Source organism: Tenrec ecaudatus, chromosome 11, assembly GCF_050624435.1.
Source record: "Tenrec ecaudatus isolate mTenEca1 chromosome 11, mTenEca1.hap1, whole genome shotgun sequence".
Lineage (NCBI taxonomy): Eukaryota > Metazoa > Chordata > Mammalia > Afrosoricida > Tenrecidae > Tenrec > Tenrec ecaudatus.
Window position 1 is genome coordinate 7,104,257 of NC_134540.1, and position 11,837 is coordinate 7,116,093.

At 54.9% G+C, this 11,837-nt stretch overlaps 1 protein-coding gene across 1 annotated transcript; it reads left to right on the forward strand.

The window, feature by feature from the left end:
* Positions 1 to 3,364: 3,364 nt before the first annotated feature.
* SHISA2 (shisa family member 2) lies at positions 3,365 to 10,673 on the forward strand. The gene is made up of 2 exons (XM_075563585.1): positions 3,365 to 3,839; positions 8,502 to 10,673. Exons 1-2 carry the CDS (start codon positions 3,506 to 3,508, stop codon positions 9,053 to 9,055), a joined length of 888 nt encoding a protein of 295 aa, XP_075419700.1. The 5' UTR covers positions 3,365 to 3,505; the 3' UTR covers positions 9,056 to 10,673.
* Positions 10,674 to 11,837: the final 1,164 nt, after the last annotated feature.

The following is an 11,837-nucleotide window of genomic DNA, read 5'->3' on the forward strand; positions in this document are numbered from 1 at the left end:
AAGAAATTCAGCCATTTTGACGTCTCCCCATTAATCAGACACCCATTGGGGATGGCCTGTTTGGGGATGTTTGGGGGCAGAATCCCTTTGCTCTGAGGACAATTGGTTTGGACTACTTAGTCAGGGACGCAGACTGAAACCAGGGTGGGCCTCCTTTGCTAGGCTCCATTTTACAGATGGAGAAACTGAGGCCAACAACCGGCTCTGATTCTCCCCTGGAGGGCTGGGTGTGCAATGTCGACTTCGGCCTCCCAGGACGTGGAAAGGGCACCGGGTCCTTTAAAAATACTTTTGGTCACTTTAATAGCACCAGCACCTGTTGTCTCCGCTTCCGCAAGTGAGGAGCTATTAATTTCTGCCTCATCAAAGCTGGGCTTCTGGTCTGTCTGAACCGTGTCTCCTTGTGGCTGCAGCTGTCTGCACACGCCGGCCACATGCCTCAGAACAGAACAAGACACCTTGCTGCTGCACCCGATCCGCCCACCCTCCGCTAAAAAAATCCTTTAAAGTGGTGCAGCTCAGGCAGGTAGTGGCCAAGCGTGTGTTCTCCCTGCAGAACCCTCTTCATTCCACCTGAACCCTCACCAGGGAAGGCGGCTGATCCAAGAGCTGATCCCCCAATCTCCTCCTCTATCCCTCCCACTCGGCCGGCTCTGCAGCCAGCTGTGGCCAGGACAGCAACTGCTGGAAATCGGGAGAAGACAGCTCACGTGATCTGTTAAAGGCAAAGGAAGGATGGGAAGTTAAGAAGAATCGATATAAAACCATAGAAGCGGCTCTGAAACCGACGTATCGAGATCTGAAGACTTAGTGTGTCTACACGTGCTCCAGCCAGGCCAGTCCGCTTTGAGAGGTCTGTCTCCTTCTCGCCAACCCGCTCTCATCATACCACGGCCGAGCGGCCGTTCTGAGACATCCTCACGAATCTCAAATCACGCTCCTTTGAAATGTTGTTTGAGTTTGGGGGGGGGGGAGGGCAATACGGCCGGAAGGACAAGATCAGGGCTGGAGGGTGGATGGGGTAAGGTTTCCCCATGAAATTGTTCTAGGACAGGGCTGTTGCTGTCGAAGAACCAGCAGGTGCAGTTCCTGATGGAAAACAATTACCAGGGGGCACCTTTCCTGGCCTTGAGCTAAATGATACAGCTTCGTTTCCTTATGACTTCTGGTTGATAAGCCCCCCCCCACCCCCCAGGGTGGTCCTGTGTCCTGTGACAAGCTCCGTGAAGAAGACTCCATGGGAATTCCCAACCACAGGTCTTCATGATTTTCTGAGCTGACTTCTCGGCCTTAAATTCATCTTCGAGGTCTCCATGATCTTCTGTCAAACTCTTGGTCCATCAGAATGCAGAGGCGTGAGGGGGGGTGGAAGGGGGGGAGGGGGGCACTTCTGTTTTTGTTGCAAAGCTTCAGTGATTTGCAAAATGATTTGGTAAAAACTTTCATAGGAGGCCTGCCCCCATGCCGTTTCTTCCCCGTGGCCTCCAAAGGATCCCATTATTACTGTTTTTGGATGACCCTCTATGGAACCTGTTGGTCTTAGGTGCCATCGCTTAGTCCCGACTCAGTGTGCCCGTGTATAACAACAGAAGGAAACACTGCCTGGTCCTGCGCCATGGTAACTGGTTTTCCTGTGTTTGTTTCCGGTCTTGTAGTCCCTGTGTCAGTCCATGTTGTTCAGGATCGTCCTCCGTTTTTTGTTTTTTGTTTTGCTGCCCCTCCACTTTACCAAGCATGATGTCCTCTTGCAGGGATCGGTCCCTCCCGTCCTAAGTACGCGCTTTTACAGAGCACTCTGACCGCACTCCCTGCGAGGCGGAGTTGGGGTTCTTTTGGCAGTCCATGGTACTCTCAATGTTCTTCGCCAGCACTACGATTCAAACGCAGCGATTCTTCTTCCGTCTTCTTGATTCGGTGTCCAACTTTCACACATGAATATAAGGTGATTTTAAATCCCATGGCTTGGGGGCAGGCGTACCTTCGTCCTCCAAGTAACAGCCTTGCATCTCCACACTTTAAAGAGGTCTTGTGGGCAGCTTTTCCCAGTTAACTTGGAGACTAAGGCAAGCATTGGAATGAGAGAGCCTGTCTGTGCCACCCGCCGATCACAGTTCTCGCAGCCTTGACGTAAATGCTGACTCCCAGCGACTCTATAGGGTAGGGTGGAACTGCCCCCCTGTAAGTTTCTGAGCCTGTCACTCTTTCTGGGATCAGAAAGTCCCATTTTCCTCCCAAGGAGCGGCTGGTGTTTTCGAACCTTTGACCTTGAGGATCCAGTCCGACGCGTGACCATTAGCCACCAGGGCTCCAAGTTTAAACACTGTTGTGCTGGGAATAAGAGCAGGCGCGTGTGAACTGGCTCCCCTAGCAGCCCTACTTTTGACTGTCCGGGTTATACCTCCTTGGGAAGTTCTGAGCCTCCAGTCAACTGTTGAATGTCCCGGGGCGCATAACGATCAACATTCAAATTTGGGGAAGCCCGGGGCATCTGCTGTCACGGTCACTGCTCGTGTGTGCCCGTGAGGTCTGCACTGGGAGCTGTTGGTTCTCCAGCGCACCGGTGGCACGGCAGCAAGGCTGCGATCAGGGGTGACCAGGGGTGTCCCCGGAGAAGGGGCTGGATCTGGGAGCCCCACTCCGCACCTTGGGGCTTCCAGGGGGCGGGGAGGCGGCGCAGCACGCATGCGCGCCGGTGCCGGGCGCCTATAAGAACGCGGCGCGGCGGCGGCGCGCGGACTCGGACGCCGGCCTGCTGGCGTCTGGCGGGCAGCGGTGCGCGCAGTCTCTCCCGGCGCCGCCCGGAGGACCCGGACTTCCGCGGGAGCCTCCTGTCCCGGCGCGGCCGGAGCCGGACGGAGGTCCTCGGTGCCTGGGGATCAGACACAGCCTGGGGTGCGCACGGGCGGAGAGCTCCTGGACCCGCGCCCAGAGGTAGCCGGACGCGCCACCCGGACCTCCCCGATCCGGCCGGTAGCGGTGGCGGATCCCCGGGCGCCCGCGGAGGGGTGTCGGCGGCTCTGGGCAGGGCGCTCGCGCGGCCGGCCGGAGTCATGCGGACCAAGTTGGGGGCGCTGGAGGCTGCGAGCCACTGGCCGCTGCCTGGAGCCCTGCGCGCGCCTCCCGCCGCCGGCCGCTGAGAGCGGAGTGAAGTTGGGGGACGCCTCGGACCCGAGCAGCACCCCGAAGCGCCGCGCTTTACCGGACTCGGCGGTCGGCTCCCGTGGTGGGTGAAGCCGCGGGGACCCGCTGACCGCACCCCGGCAGCCACCAACAGACCCGCAGAGGGACAGTGGGCAGCGATGGCTTAGTTGCCGCCACCTGGACGCCGGGCAGTTGGAAGTGGCCCGAGCCCAGGGGCGCCCGGGCCGCAGCAGCAGCAGCAGCAGCAGCAGCAGCAGCAGCAGCAGCAGCAGCAGCAGCAGCAGCAGCAGCTCCCGGAGACCGGACCACCGGACGAGGCTCTCCTGGCCTCCACAGCCGCGCCGCCCGCGCCCAGGGTGGGGCCATGTGGCCCGGCCGCCGCCCGGCCGCCGCCGCCTCGGGGACCGCCAGAGCGCTGCTGCCGCTGCTGCTGGGCGCGCTGCTCGCGGCGTGCGCGCAGGCGAGTGGCGAGTACTGCCACGGCTGGCTGGACGCGCAGGGCGTCTGGCGCCTCGGCTTCCAGTGCCCCGAGCGCTTCGACGGCAGCGACGCCACCATCTGCTGCGGCAGCTGCGCCCTGCGCTACTGCTGCTCCAGCGCCGAGGCGCGCCTGGACCAGGGCGGCTGCGACAACGACCAGCAGCAGGACGCCATCGAGCCCGGGCGGACGGATAAGGACGGCTCCGACGGCTCGGCAGGTAGGGCTGGCGGGAGCCTGGGGGCCACGGGATGGAAGGAGCAACCGCGGAGTCGGCGATCTGGCACACCTAGGGGTGTGTGCCAAGCTGGCCTCGGTTTCCCGTTTGTCAGCGATGAGGTGGGTGGAGGGGCGGGACCCACCACGGAACCACATTCCTATGGGCGCGGTTGGGGGGGGAGTGTCCTTTGAGCCCCTCCCATGTCTTCACTAATCACAAGGCATGCCAGGAAATGGTGGCGACGCGCCCCCTTGGGAGGGGGCCTGGCCGGGGCAGCCCCTTGAACTCCCTTCAGAAGGAAGGCATTCCTTTTTCTCCCACTAAATCCCTGCTATCTTGTGTACCCCAATTCTCAGCCACCCCATTCCGAGTAGAACTGCCCCCCTGGGGTTCCAAGGCTGGAATCCTAAGGGAGCAGGAAGTCACCTCTTTCGCAGCAGTGCAAGTGGTTCGCTAGCAGCCTCCCCCTATTCCCCACCCTCCCTGGCCCCCACCTCCCCTCCCCCCCCCCGTTTCTTTTTTAGACACTGGAATACTTCCTGGGAGCCAGGTGGTCCAAGGTCTCTGGACACCTCCTGTCACATCAGGCTTATTAGGTGTGACAGCAGCGGCAGCCCAGTGCTGTCCTTTGTGGCACCCCCAACCCAATTACCTGCTTCATTTTTCCTGAATTGCCAAAGTCCGAGTTGGCAAGTAAACATCCATGATTGAGTTTGATAGGTTCCCCCTCCTCCTTGTCAAGCCTTTCCCAGGCTGACGCCCTGAAGGGCTGGACCAATAAAGAAGGGTACTCTCTCTCTTTCTCTTGTTCTCTCTGTGTTTAGGTCTGGGGTGGCAGGACTAGAGGTCTAGTGGTGCACAGTGGGATGAAGGATGTATTTTCTTTTCGAGAGTCAGTTTCTAATGGCGCATTTGGGCTGCTAACAGAGAGGTGGGCAGTTCAAGTTCACTGGCCACCTGTTACATTGACAGCTTTGGAAACCCTTTGCAGAGTCCCTGTGAGTCGGAACGAGTCGCTATGACACCATGGCGATGGGTTTGGTTTTATTTTTAAGTTAACCTAAAACCAACCAAACTGCCCATTGGGTCGAAGCTGCCTAATAGTGGCCCTGGAGGACACTGTAGACATGCCCCCTGTGAGTTTCCAAGACTGTAACGATTAATAGGAGTAGAAAGCCTTATCTTTCTCTCTTGGAGTGTTTGAAATTTGTGACGTTGCAGTTAGCGGGCCAACTCTTCGCCACTATGCCACCAGGCAGGGCTCTTTAGGACTCTAACCAACACCCTGAGTTCCCTGGGCTGGGATGGGTGGGGAGTAGCTTCTGGTCTTGATAGAGGGTCTCCCCAGGCTGGGCCAGGGCAGCTGCCTCTGCAGTCAGGCACTTTATTGGCACGCTCCTCCCCCATTCTGCTGCTGGAATCTGAAAAGAGACTTGAGGGGGTGGTACCTCCTTCAACTCCAGTCCAGTGGGGCAGAGAAGGGAGCCGGAGAAGCCCCCAGAGAGGGCAGCCATGGACGCTGTGCAGAGGGTCGGTTGAGCTGGGCTCCTCAGCAGGCAGCTGGTATAGGTTTGTGATGCCATCCGGGGCCTGAGCATGGGTATGTATGTACCTGACTACCTTTTAAACTTCACCCCCTCGCTCTCTAAAAAGTCTCCCCGTCCTATCTGCGGTCAAGGACCCCTCGCCTAATTAAGTAGTTCTGAGTGGCTATATAAAACAAAATAAAACCCACTGTCGTCAAGTTAATAATCCACTCATAGAGCCTTATAGGACAGGCTAAAACTGCCCCTGTGTGCTTCCGAGACTGAAACTCTTTATGGGAGTAGAAAGCCCGGTCTTTCCTTGAAGTTAGCAGCCCGACGTGTAATCAATCCTCTGAGTGCCTGTGGAGGCAGACTCTTGACCTCACCTGAATCTGCACTTGTGCTTCTGGGGAGAGAGCCCTTGTTTCCCTCCATGAACAGTTTTTGAATTTGGGATCTACTCACAGCTAGATTTGGCGATCAAATTTGGTGTGGCATTTTTTTTTGTTCCCCTTTCAGCTTTACCATGTCTTTGGTAACTTGCTTGGGGGCTAGTGTCTTCTTTGAGACATGTTTTTATGGCAGGCAGAGGAGAAAGCGCAGAGGCTGCTGTCCCAGGAGGTAATCCGGAACCCAAACCCACTGCCGTGGAGTCGATTCCCAGAGCATCATAGGACCTTGGGGGACGAGCAGCCTGGCTCCCATGGATATCCAAGGCTGGAGAGCTTTGTCAGAGCAGACAGCCTCCTCTTTCAACCTCAGAGGGGCTAGTGGATTTGAAGCACCAGTCTTTCAGTTAGAAGCTCAAAAGCTTAACCCACGACACCACTTGGGTTCCCTCTTCATCCTGGCTGTATAAATAGACTGGAAAGACTCCGGTTGATGCTGCAGCAAGTGTTTCTATGTGTGAAAAGGGGCAGCATGCTACATGGTACTTAGGAGGCCAATGGCACAGTTGGGTAAGCATTGGACTGTGAACTCCAAGGTCGGTGCTTCAAACCCAACCGCTGCTCCAGGAAAGAAACATGAGGCTGTCAGAAGCCCTTCATAGGACTGCTCTGAATCAGACTCAACTCAACAGCAGTGGGTGGACATAGTCCTTAGGTACCCTGGTGGCATGATGTTTAAGCACTTGGCTGCTAACGCAGAGAAGCATGAGGCAGTCAGTTGGCCTCAGTCGGTAAAGACGACAGCCACTTTAGAAAGTCTAGAGGTGCCGGGAAAGGTAGCTCCTTCAAGGGGCTGTCCCACAGGACGGGGCTGGCACTGGGCTTTGCCAGAGCAAGTCAGAGCCAGCCCGTGCCCCCTGTGCTTGTCAATCAAAATGTCAAGGCGCACTCCGTCAGGAGGCTGCAGGGCCGGAGCAGCACAGAGGGTCCCAGGATTCAGACTCCTGTCCTGCCCCCATCAGCCTACTGCTCTGGTATCTGTAAGCGTCGTAAGTGCTATCTACAGAGCCACAAAACAAAACTCAAAGCCCGCGAGTCCATTCTAAATCAGAGCGACCCGATGGGATGGCGACCCGAAAACTGCCCAGCGAGTTTCCAAGACTGCAGCTCTTTACCAGAGCAGAAAGCCTCCTCTTTCCCCTACGGAGCAGCTGGTAGTTTCAAACTGCTGGCTTTGTGGGTAGCAGCCCAGTTTGTAAGCAGGATACCGCCAGGATTCCACTCCCTCTGTGGTTTCTAGACTAGATGTAGGCGAGTCAAAAGACCAAGCCAAATAAATCAAAAGTACAATTTTACAAAGTAAAATACTATTGGTTCTAGTGAAGGCTCCTTAATTTTACTTTATTATTGTTTTACAGAATAAACCTCACTCGTTAAACATACGAGGGGACTTCAGAAAGTTTGTTGCCTTTCCATTCTGTTTTCTCACAAATTTTTTGAAGCCCCTTCGTATATATCTTTTTTTCTTTACTTTCTTTCTTATCCCTGGTGGTACTGTCAGGTTAACACTGACTGCCAACCACAAGGTCGATGGTTTGAGCCTACCAGTTGGTGCGTGGGAGAAAGATGAGGCCATCTGCTCCTGGAAAGATTTACAGCTAGGGAAACCTTGTGAAGAGTCACTCTGCGTCAGAATCGACTTGCTGGCAGGAGGCTTGGTGTGAGTCTGGGTGGTGGCGATCGTGTCAGGCCACCTCGTGGAGGGTCACCTTTGATTTGCCGACTCTCTGGTTTACCAACCACAACATCCATTTTTTTTCTGCATGTTTCCTGATGACGAATCCAAAGCAAGGGAGCCAGAATGTCTCGCCATCCTCTGTCTAAGGAACATTCTGGTGTGTTTCTTGCCAGGCTGGGTTGTGTTTCTCCCAGCAGTCCCTGCCTGGTGTCATCAGTAATCTTTGCCAACAGCACAATTTTAAGGCATCAGTTTTCCTATCTTGCTTTCTCAATGATCTCTTAGGTCTAAGTCTAGGCAGATCAAGTATGTGAGGAATTTTAGAACTATAAACATCTTAAAGCATTAAATCCATATTGTTTATGGAATTATTATTATTACTACTGTGTTTTACCTAACTGCCCACTTATCTCTAACTGTATTGAGTCTAACTGTAAAGATGAGCACTTTTGCTGATGGGTGGCTGTCCTGTCTGTCCTGGCTCCTGGCGACCCCACGAGTGTCAGAGTAGGACCACATTCCAATTGGGCTTTCATTGGCTGATGCTTTTGGAAATAGATCACCTGGCCTTTCTTCTGAGGCACCTCTAGGTGACCGAGAACCCCCAAACATTCCATTCTCAGCCACCCAAGGGCCATGGAGTCCATTCCTACTAGATATAGTTTCCTTCGAGTGGCTGGTGGATTTGAACCTCCAACCTTGTGGATAGCAGCCTACCGCCCAACCCACAGCGCCACCTCTGGTGAGGTGCAGGACTAGGCATCGCTCTGCTTGACTCCGCCCATCGCCACGCTGGGCGGGGCCAGCTCCTGCACTGCGTCCTGATTGGGTGGGCTCGTGGCACGTGACCCCGCCCATCGTCACGCTGGACTGGGCTCTCGAGCACATCCTCCTGGGAATTCACAGTCTATGTGATGCTGCCCATCACCCCTCTGGCTCTTGCAGCGCCCTGAATGGGCGTCTGTGTGATGGCGCCCATCCTGATTGCGTGTGTCTGCTCTCTCCCCAGTGCCCATCTACGTCCCGTTTCTCATCGTGGGCTCCGTGTTTGTGGCCTTCATCATCCTGGGCTCCCTGGTGGCGGCCTGCTGCTGCCGCTGCCTCCGGCCCAAGCAGGAGCCCCAGCAGAGCCGAGCGCCCGGGGGCAGCCGCCTGATGGAGACCATCCCCATGATCGCCAGCGCCAGCACGTCGCGCGGCTCGTCCTCCCGCCAGTCCAGCACGGCGGCCAGCTCCAGCTCCAGTGCCAACTCGGGTGCCCGGGCCCCGCCCACCAGGTCGCAGACCAACTGCTGCCTGCCGGAGGGCACCATGAACAACGTGTACGTCAACATGCCCACCAACTTCTCCGTGCTCAATTGCCAGCAGGCCACACAGATTGTGCCCCACCAGGGCCAGTACTTGCACCCACCCTACGTGGGGTACACCGTGCCCCACGACGCGGTGCCCGTGCCGCCCATGCCCCCCTTCATGGACGCTCTGCAGGCGGGCTACCGCCAGATCCAGTCCCCCTTCCCCCACGCGGGCAGTGAGCAGAAGATGTTTCCAGCTGTGACCGTGTGACTCGCAGGAGGGTCACAGGTCACCTGTGGCTGGCTCCCTGTTGGGTGCATCTGCCCCGTACCTAGTGTCTCTGTGGCTGCCTCTGCCTCTTTGTGGCGGGTGCTATGAGCCTTCACAGGGCAGCCTCGTCTGCCGCTGATGGTTTACAAGGCAGGCACCTGAGCCCTGACATGCCCCCAGGTACAGATGTCAAAAGAATTCCATCAACGGACAGGTGAAAGGTTTTCCATGATGTCACTCTTCGGATTCCTATTTTGTGATTATCTCCACTACGTCAGATGGATGGGGGCCTTCCTTTTTCTTGGGCCAGTTTCTTTCCGTGTTTCATACCCCAGCCCGAGAGGAGGTCGTCGGTCCCCTGGCGGTGAGAAAAGGAGCCCCCTGTGGAGCACTCGGGAACCTGTATAAATATACATCTATTTGTCACGCGGTGGTGGTGCTTCTTGTAGAGCGCTGACCATTTACGTTAAAGTGATTTTCTGCATTAAAAACAGACAGTGGGAGAGATTGCGGAGTCGCCTAACTATGGAGGACATTTCCAAACTCACGACGGCTTCTGTCTTGAACTGCTGGGCGAGGTGGTGATGCAACCCACCTTCCTCCATGTCCTGACCCACCCACCCCACCCCGCCCCCCTCCCCCACCAGCAGCAGCAGCAGCGGCTTGTGGGGAGGACCCACTCGCCTTTTTGTTGGGGATGCTTTGGAGTTCTTTTGTTTGCAAATGGCCCTTCTCTGACTTTCAATTTTTCCCCGTGGCGTGTGACTGCCACTTCCTTCTGTCTGATGGTCCCATCCCGATTCCCAGAGTACCCAGTGTGGGTGCTGAGCACCAACAGACATGAAGGCCAGTGTTCCAGTCTCAGAATGCAAACTCAGTCCAAACCCATTGCCCTTGAGCCCATCCCAAACTCAGTGACCCCGCAGGGCAGAGTGGAACTGCTCCTTCTGGTTTCCCGAGCCAGGTAAGGAAGCAGGCAGCTGCCTCTGTCTCCAGAGGAGCAGCAGGGGGGTTCCGATCTGCTGACCTTGCGGTTAGCAGTCAGTTTCATTAAGCACCACGCCACCCAGGCTCCATGTATTTCTACCACGATCTCATTTCACCGACTGAAAATGCCAAGGTGTATTTCCCAGTGGTGCTCAGACTAGCTCTTCAACTGAAGACGTGGAGCAGCAGAAGCTGCAGAGAGAGATTCCCTTTGAAAATCATTGTCGCCATTGAGTGTTCTAATCCCATTATCAACAGCGTTGCTTTTTGTTCAGGTTCGGGGGGATGATGCAGCCAGGAGCAAACTGCAAGGACCAGGTGCCTTTTGCTCGCCATCGAGAGGGGGCTTCGCATTTTCCTTTCTCTTCCCTCAACAAGCCCAATGCCCATTGCCCTTGATCTGAGTTTCGAAAGTCAATTGGATTTCTCTCTGTATTGTTTATGTTAAAACGAAACAAAAAGGTACATTTTTAAGTATGCGTGAGCACATTTCCAAATGCTAGCAAAACCAAGACTTGTAATTAAACAAACCTTTGTGAGATTTATATCTGTCTGATGACAATCATGTAAAACTGTATCGAGGCTACTCCATCTCTTCTTCTTATTATTATTTTGGAGATAACCAAAGACAGGGGAAATCATTTTGTTGATGAATAAATGTTTTCTGAGGTGAATGCTTAGGGGTGTTGGGTTTGTTTGGCTTTTTACTTTCCGGTTGGGGATTTCTCAGACGGTTCATTAAACCGGCTAAGCGGATAAAATGGCTAAAAGCTGTGCTTTTGGGAAACACTAACCTACTTTGAGAAGCGATGAGTACCTTGAGAAGTTGATATGTACGCTCCGTGAGTCAACAAGTTTTCTTTTATGTATCCCAGGGGGGAGGTATAGGAGCCCTGGTGGAGTGGTTACGCACTGGGCTGTCAATGGCAAGGTCGGCAGTTCAAAACCACCAGCCACTCCGAGGGAGAAAGATGAGGCCTTCTATTCCCATAAAGAGTTACAGTCTCAGAAACTCACCAGGGCAGTTCTGCTCTGCCCTATAGGGTCGCCAGGTGTCAGAATCAACGGCAGTGAGATTTTTGTTTTTGAGTAGAAATGTTGACAAAAGAGACAGTTCTTGTCAAAGCAGTAGATGTGTTTCCTAGACTGCTCTGTAGGGAGAATTCCTCTTTGCCAGGAGAACCTAAGGAGCCATCCAGCTGATCCCAACCCATCCCGAGCCTGTGTGTGTTGGTTGGGACAGGCCTGTGCGCCATCGACTTCTCGTTGGTTGGTTTTTCAGAAGTCGACTGCCAGGCCTACTTCTCCAGGTGTTTCTGAGTGGAATCACTAACCTCTCCCATCAGCAGCTGAGCTCCTTCATTTGAGAAATCCCCTGGTCCAGGGAGGGAAAATGTTTCTTTTTTCTCAGGAAAAGACTGGATGATTATAGGAGGGGAGGTGATCACAGAAACCTTCATTAGAAAGCGCAAAGTGGGAAACTCTTGTTTCTAGGCACGTCGTTCAGCCAGCTCAGTGCCCGTCTGAGGGTGATGGACGCACCTTCTGTACTCTTGGACTTACACCCCGGCTGAGAAAGGACTTGTAGCATCATTAAGGAACTCCCATTGGGATCCCTGCCACTGTTGTCTGAGTTTGGAGACGCACAGAAAGCCGGGAAGGGCAAGATCAGGACAGGAGGGCAGAGGGGGTCAGGTTTCCCAACAAACTTCCCGCACAGCACTTGCTTCAAAGAATGAGCAGGTGCCATGCTTGATATTTTGATGGGGAAGAAAAACAAAAAAAAACGTTCCTT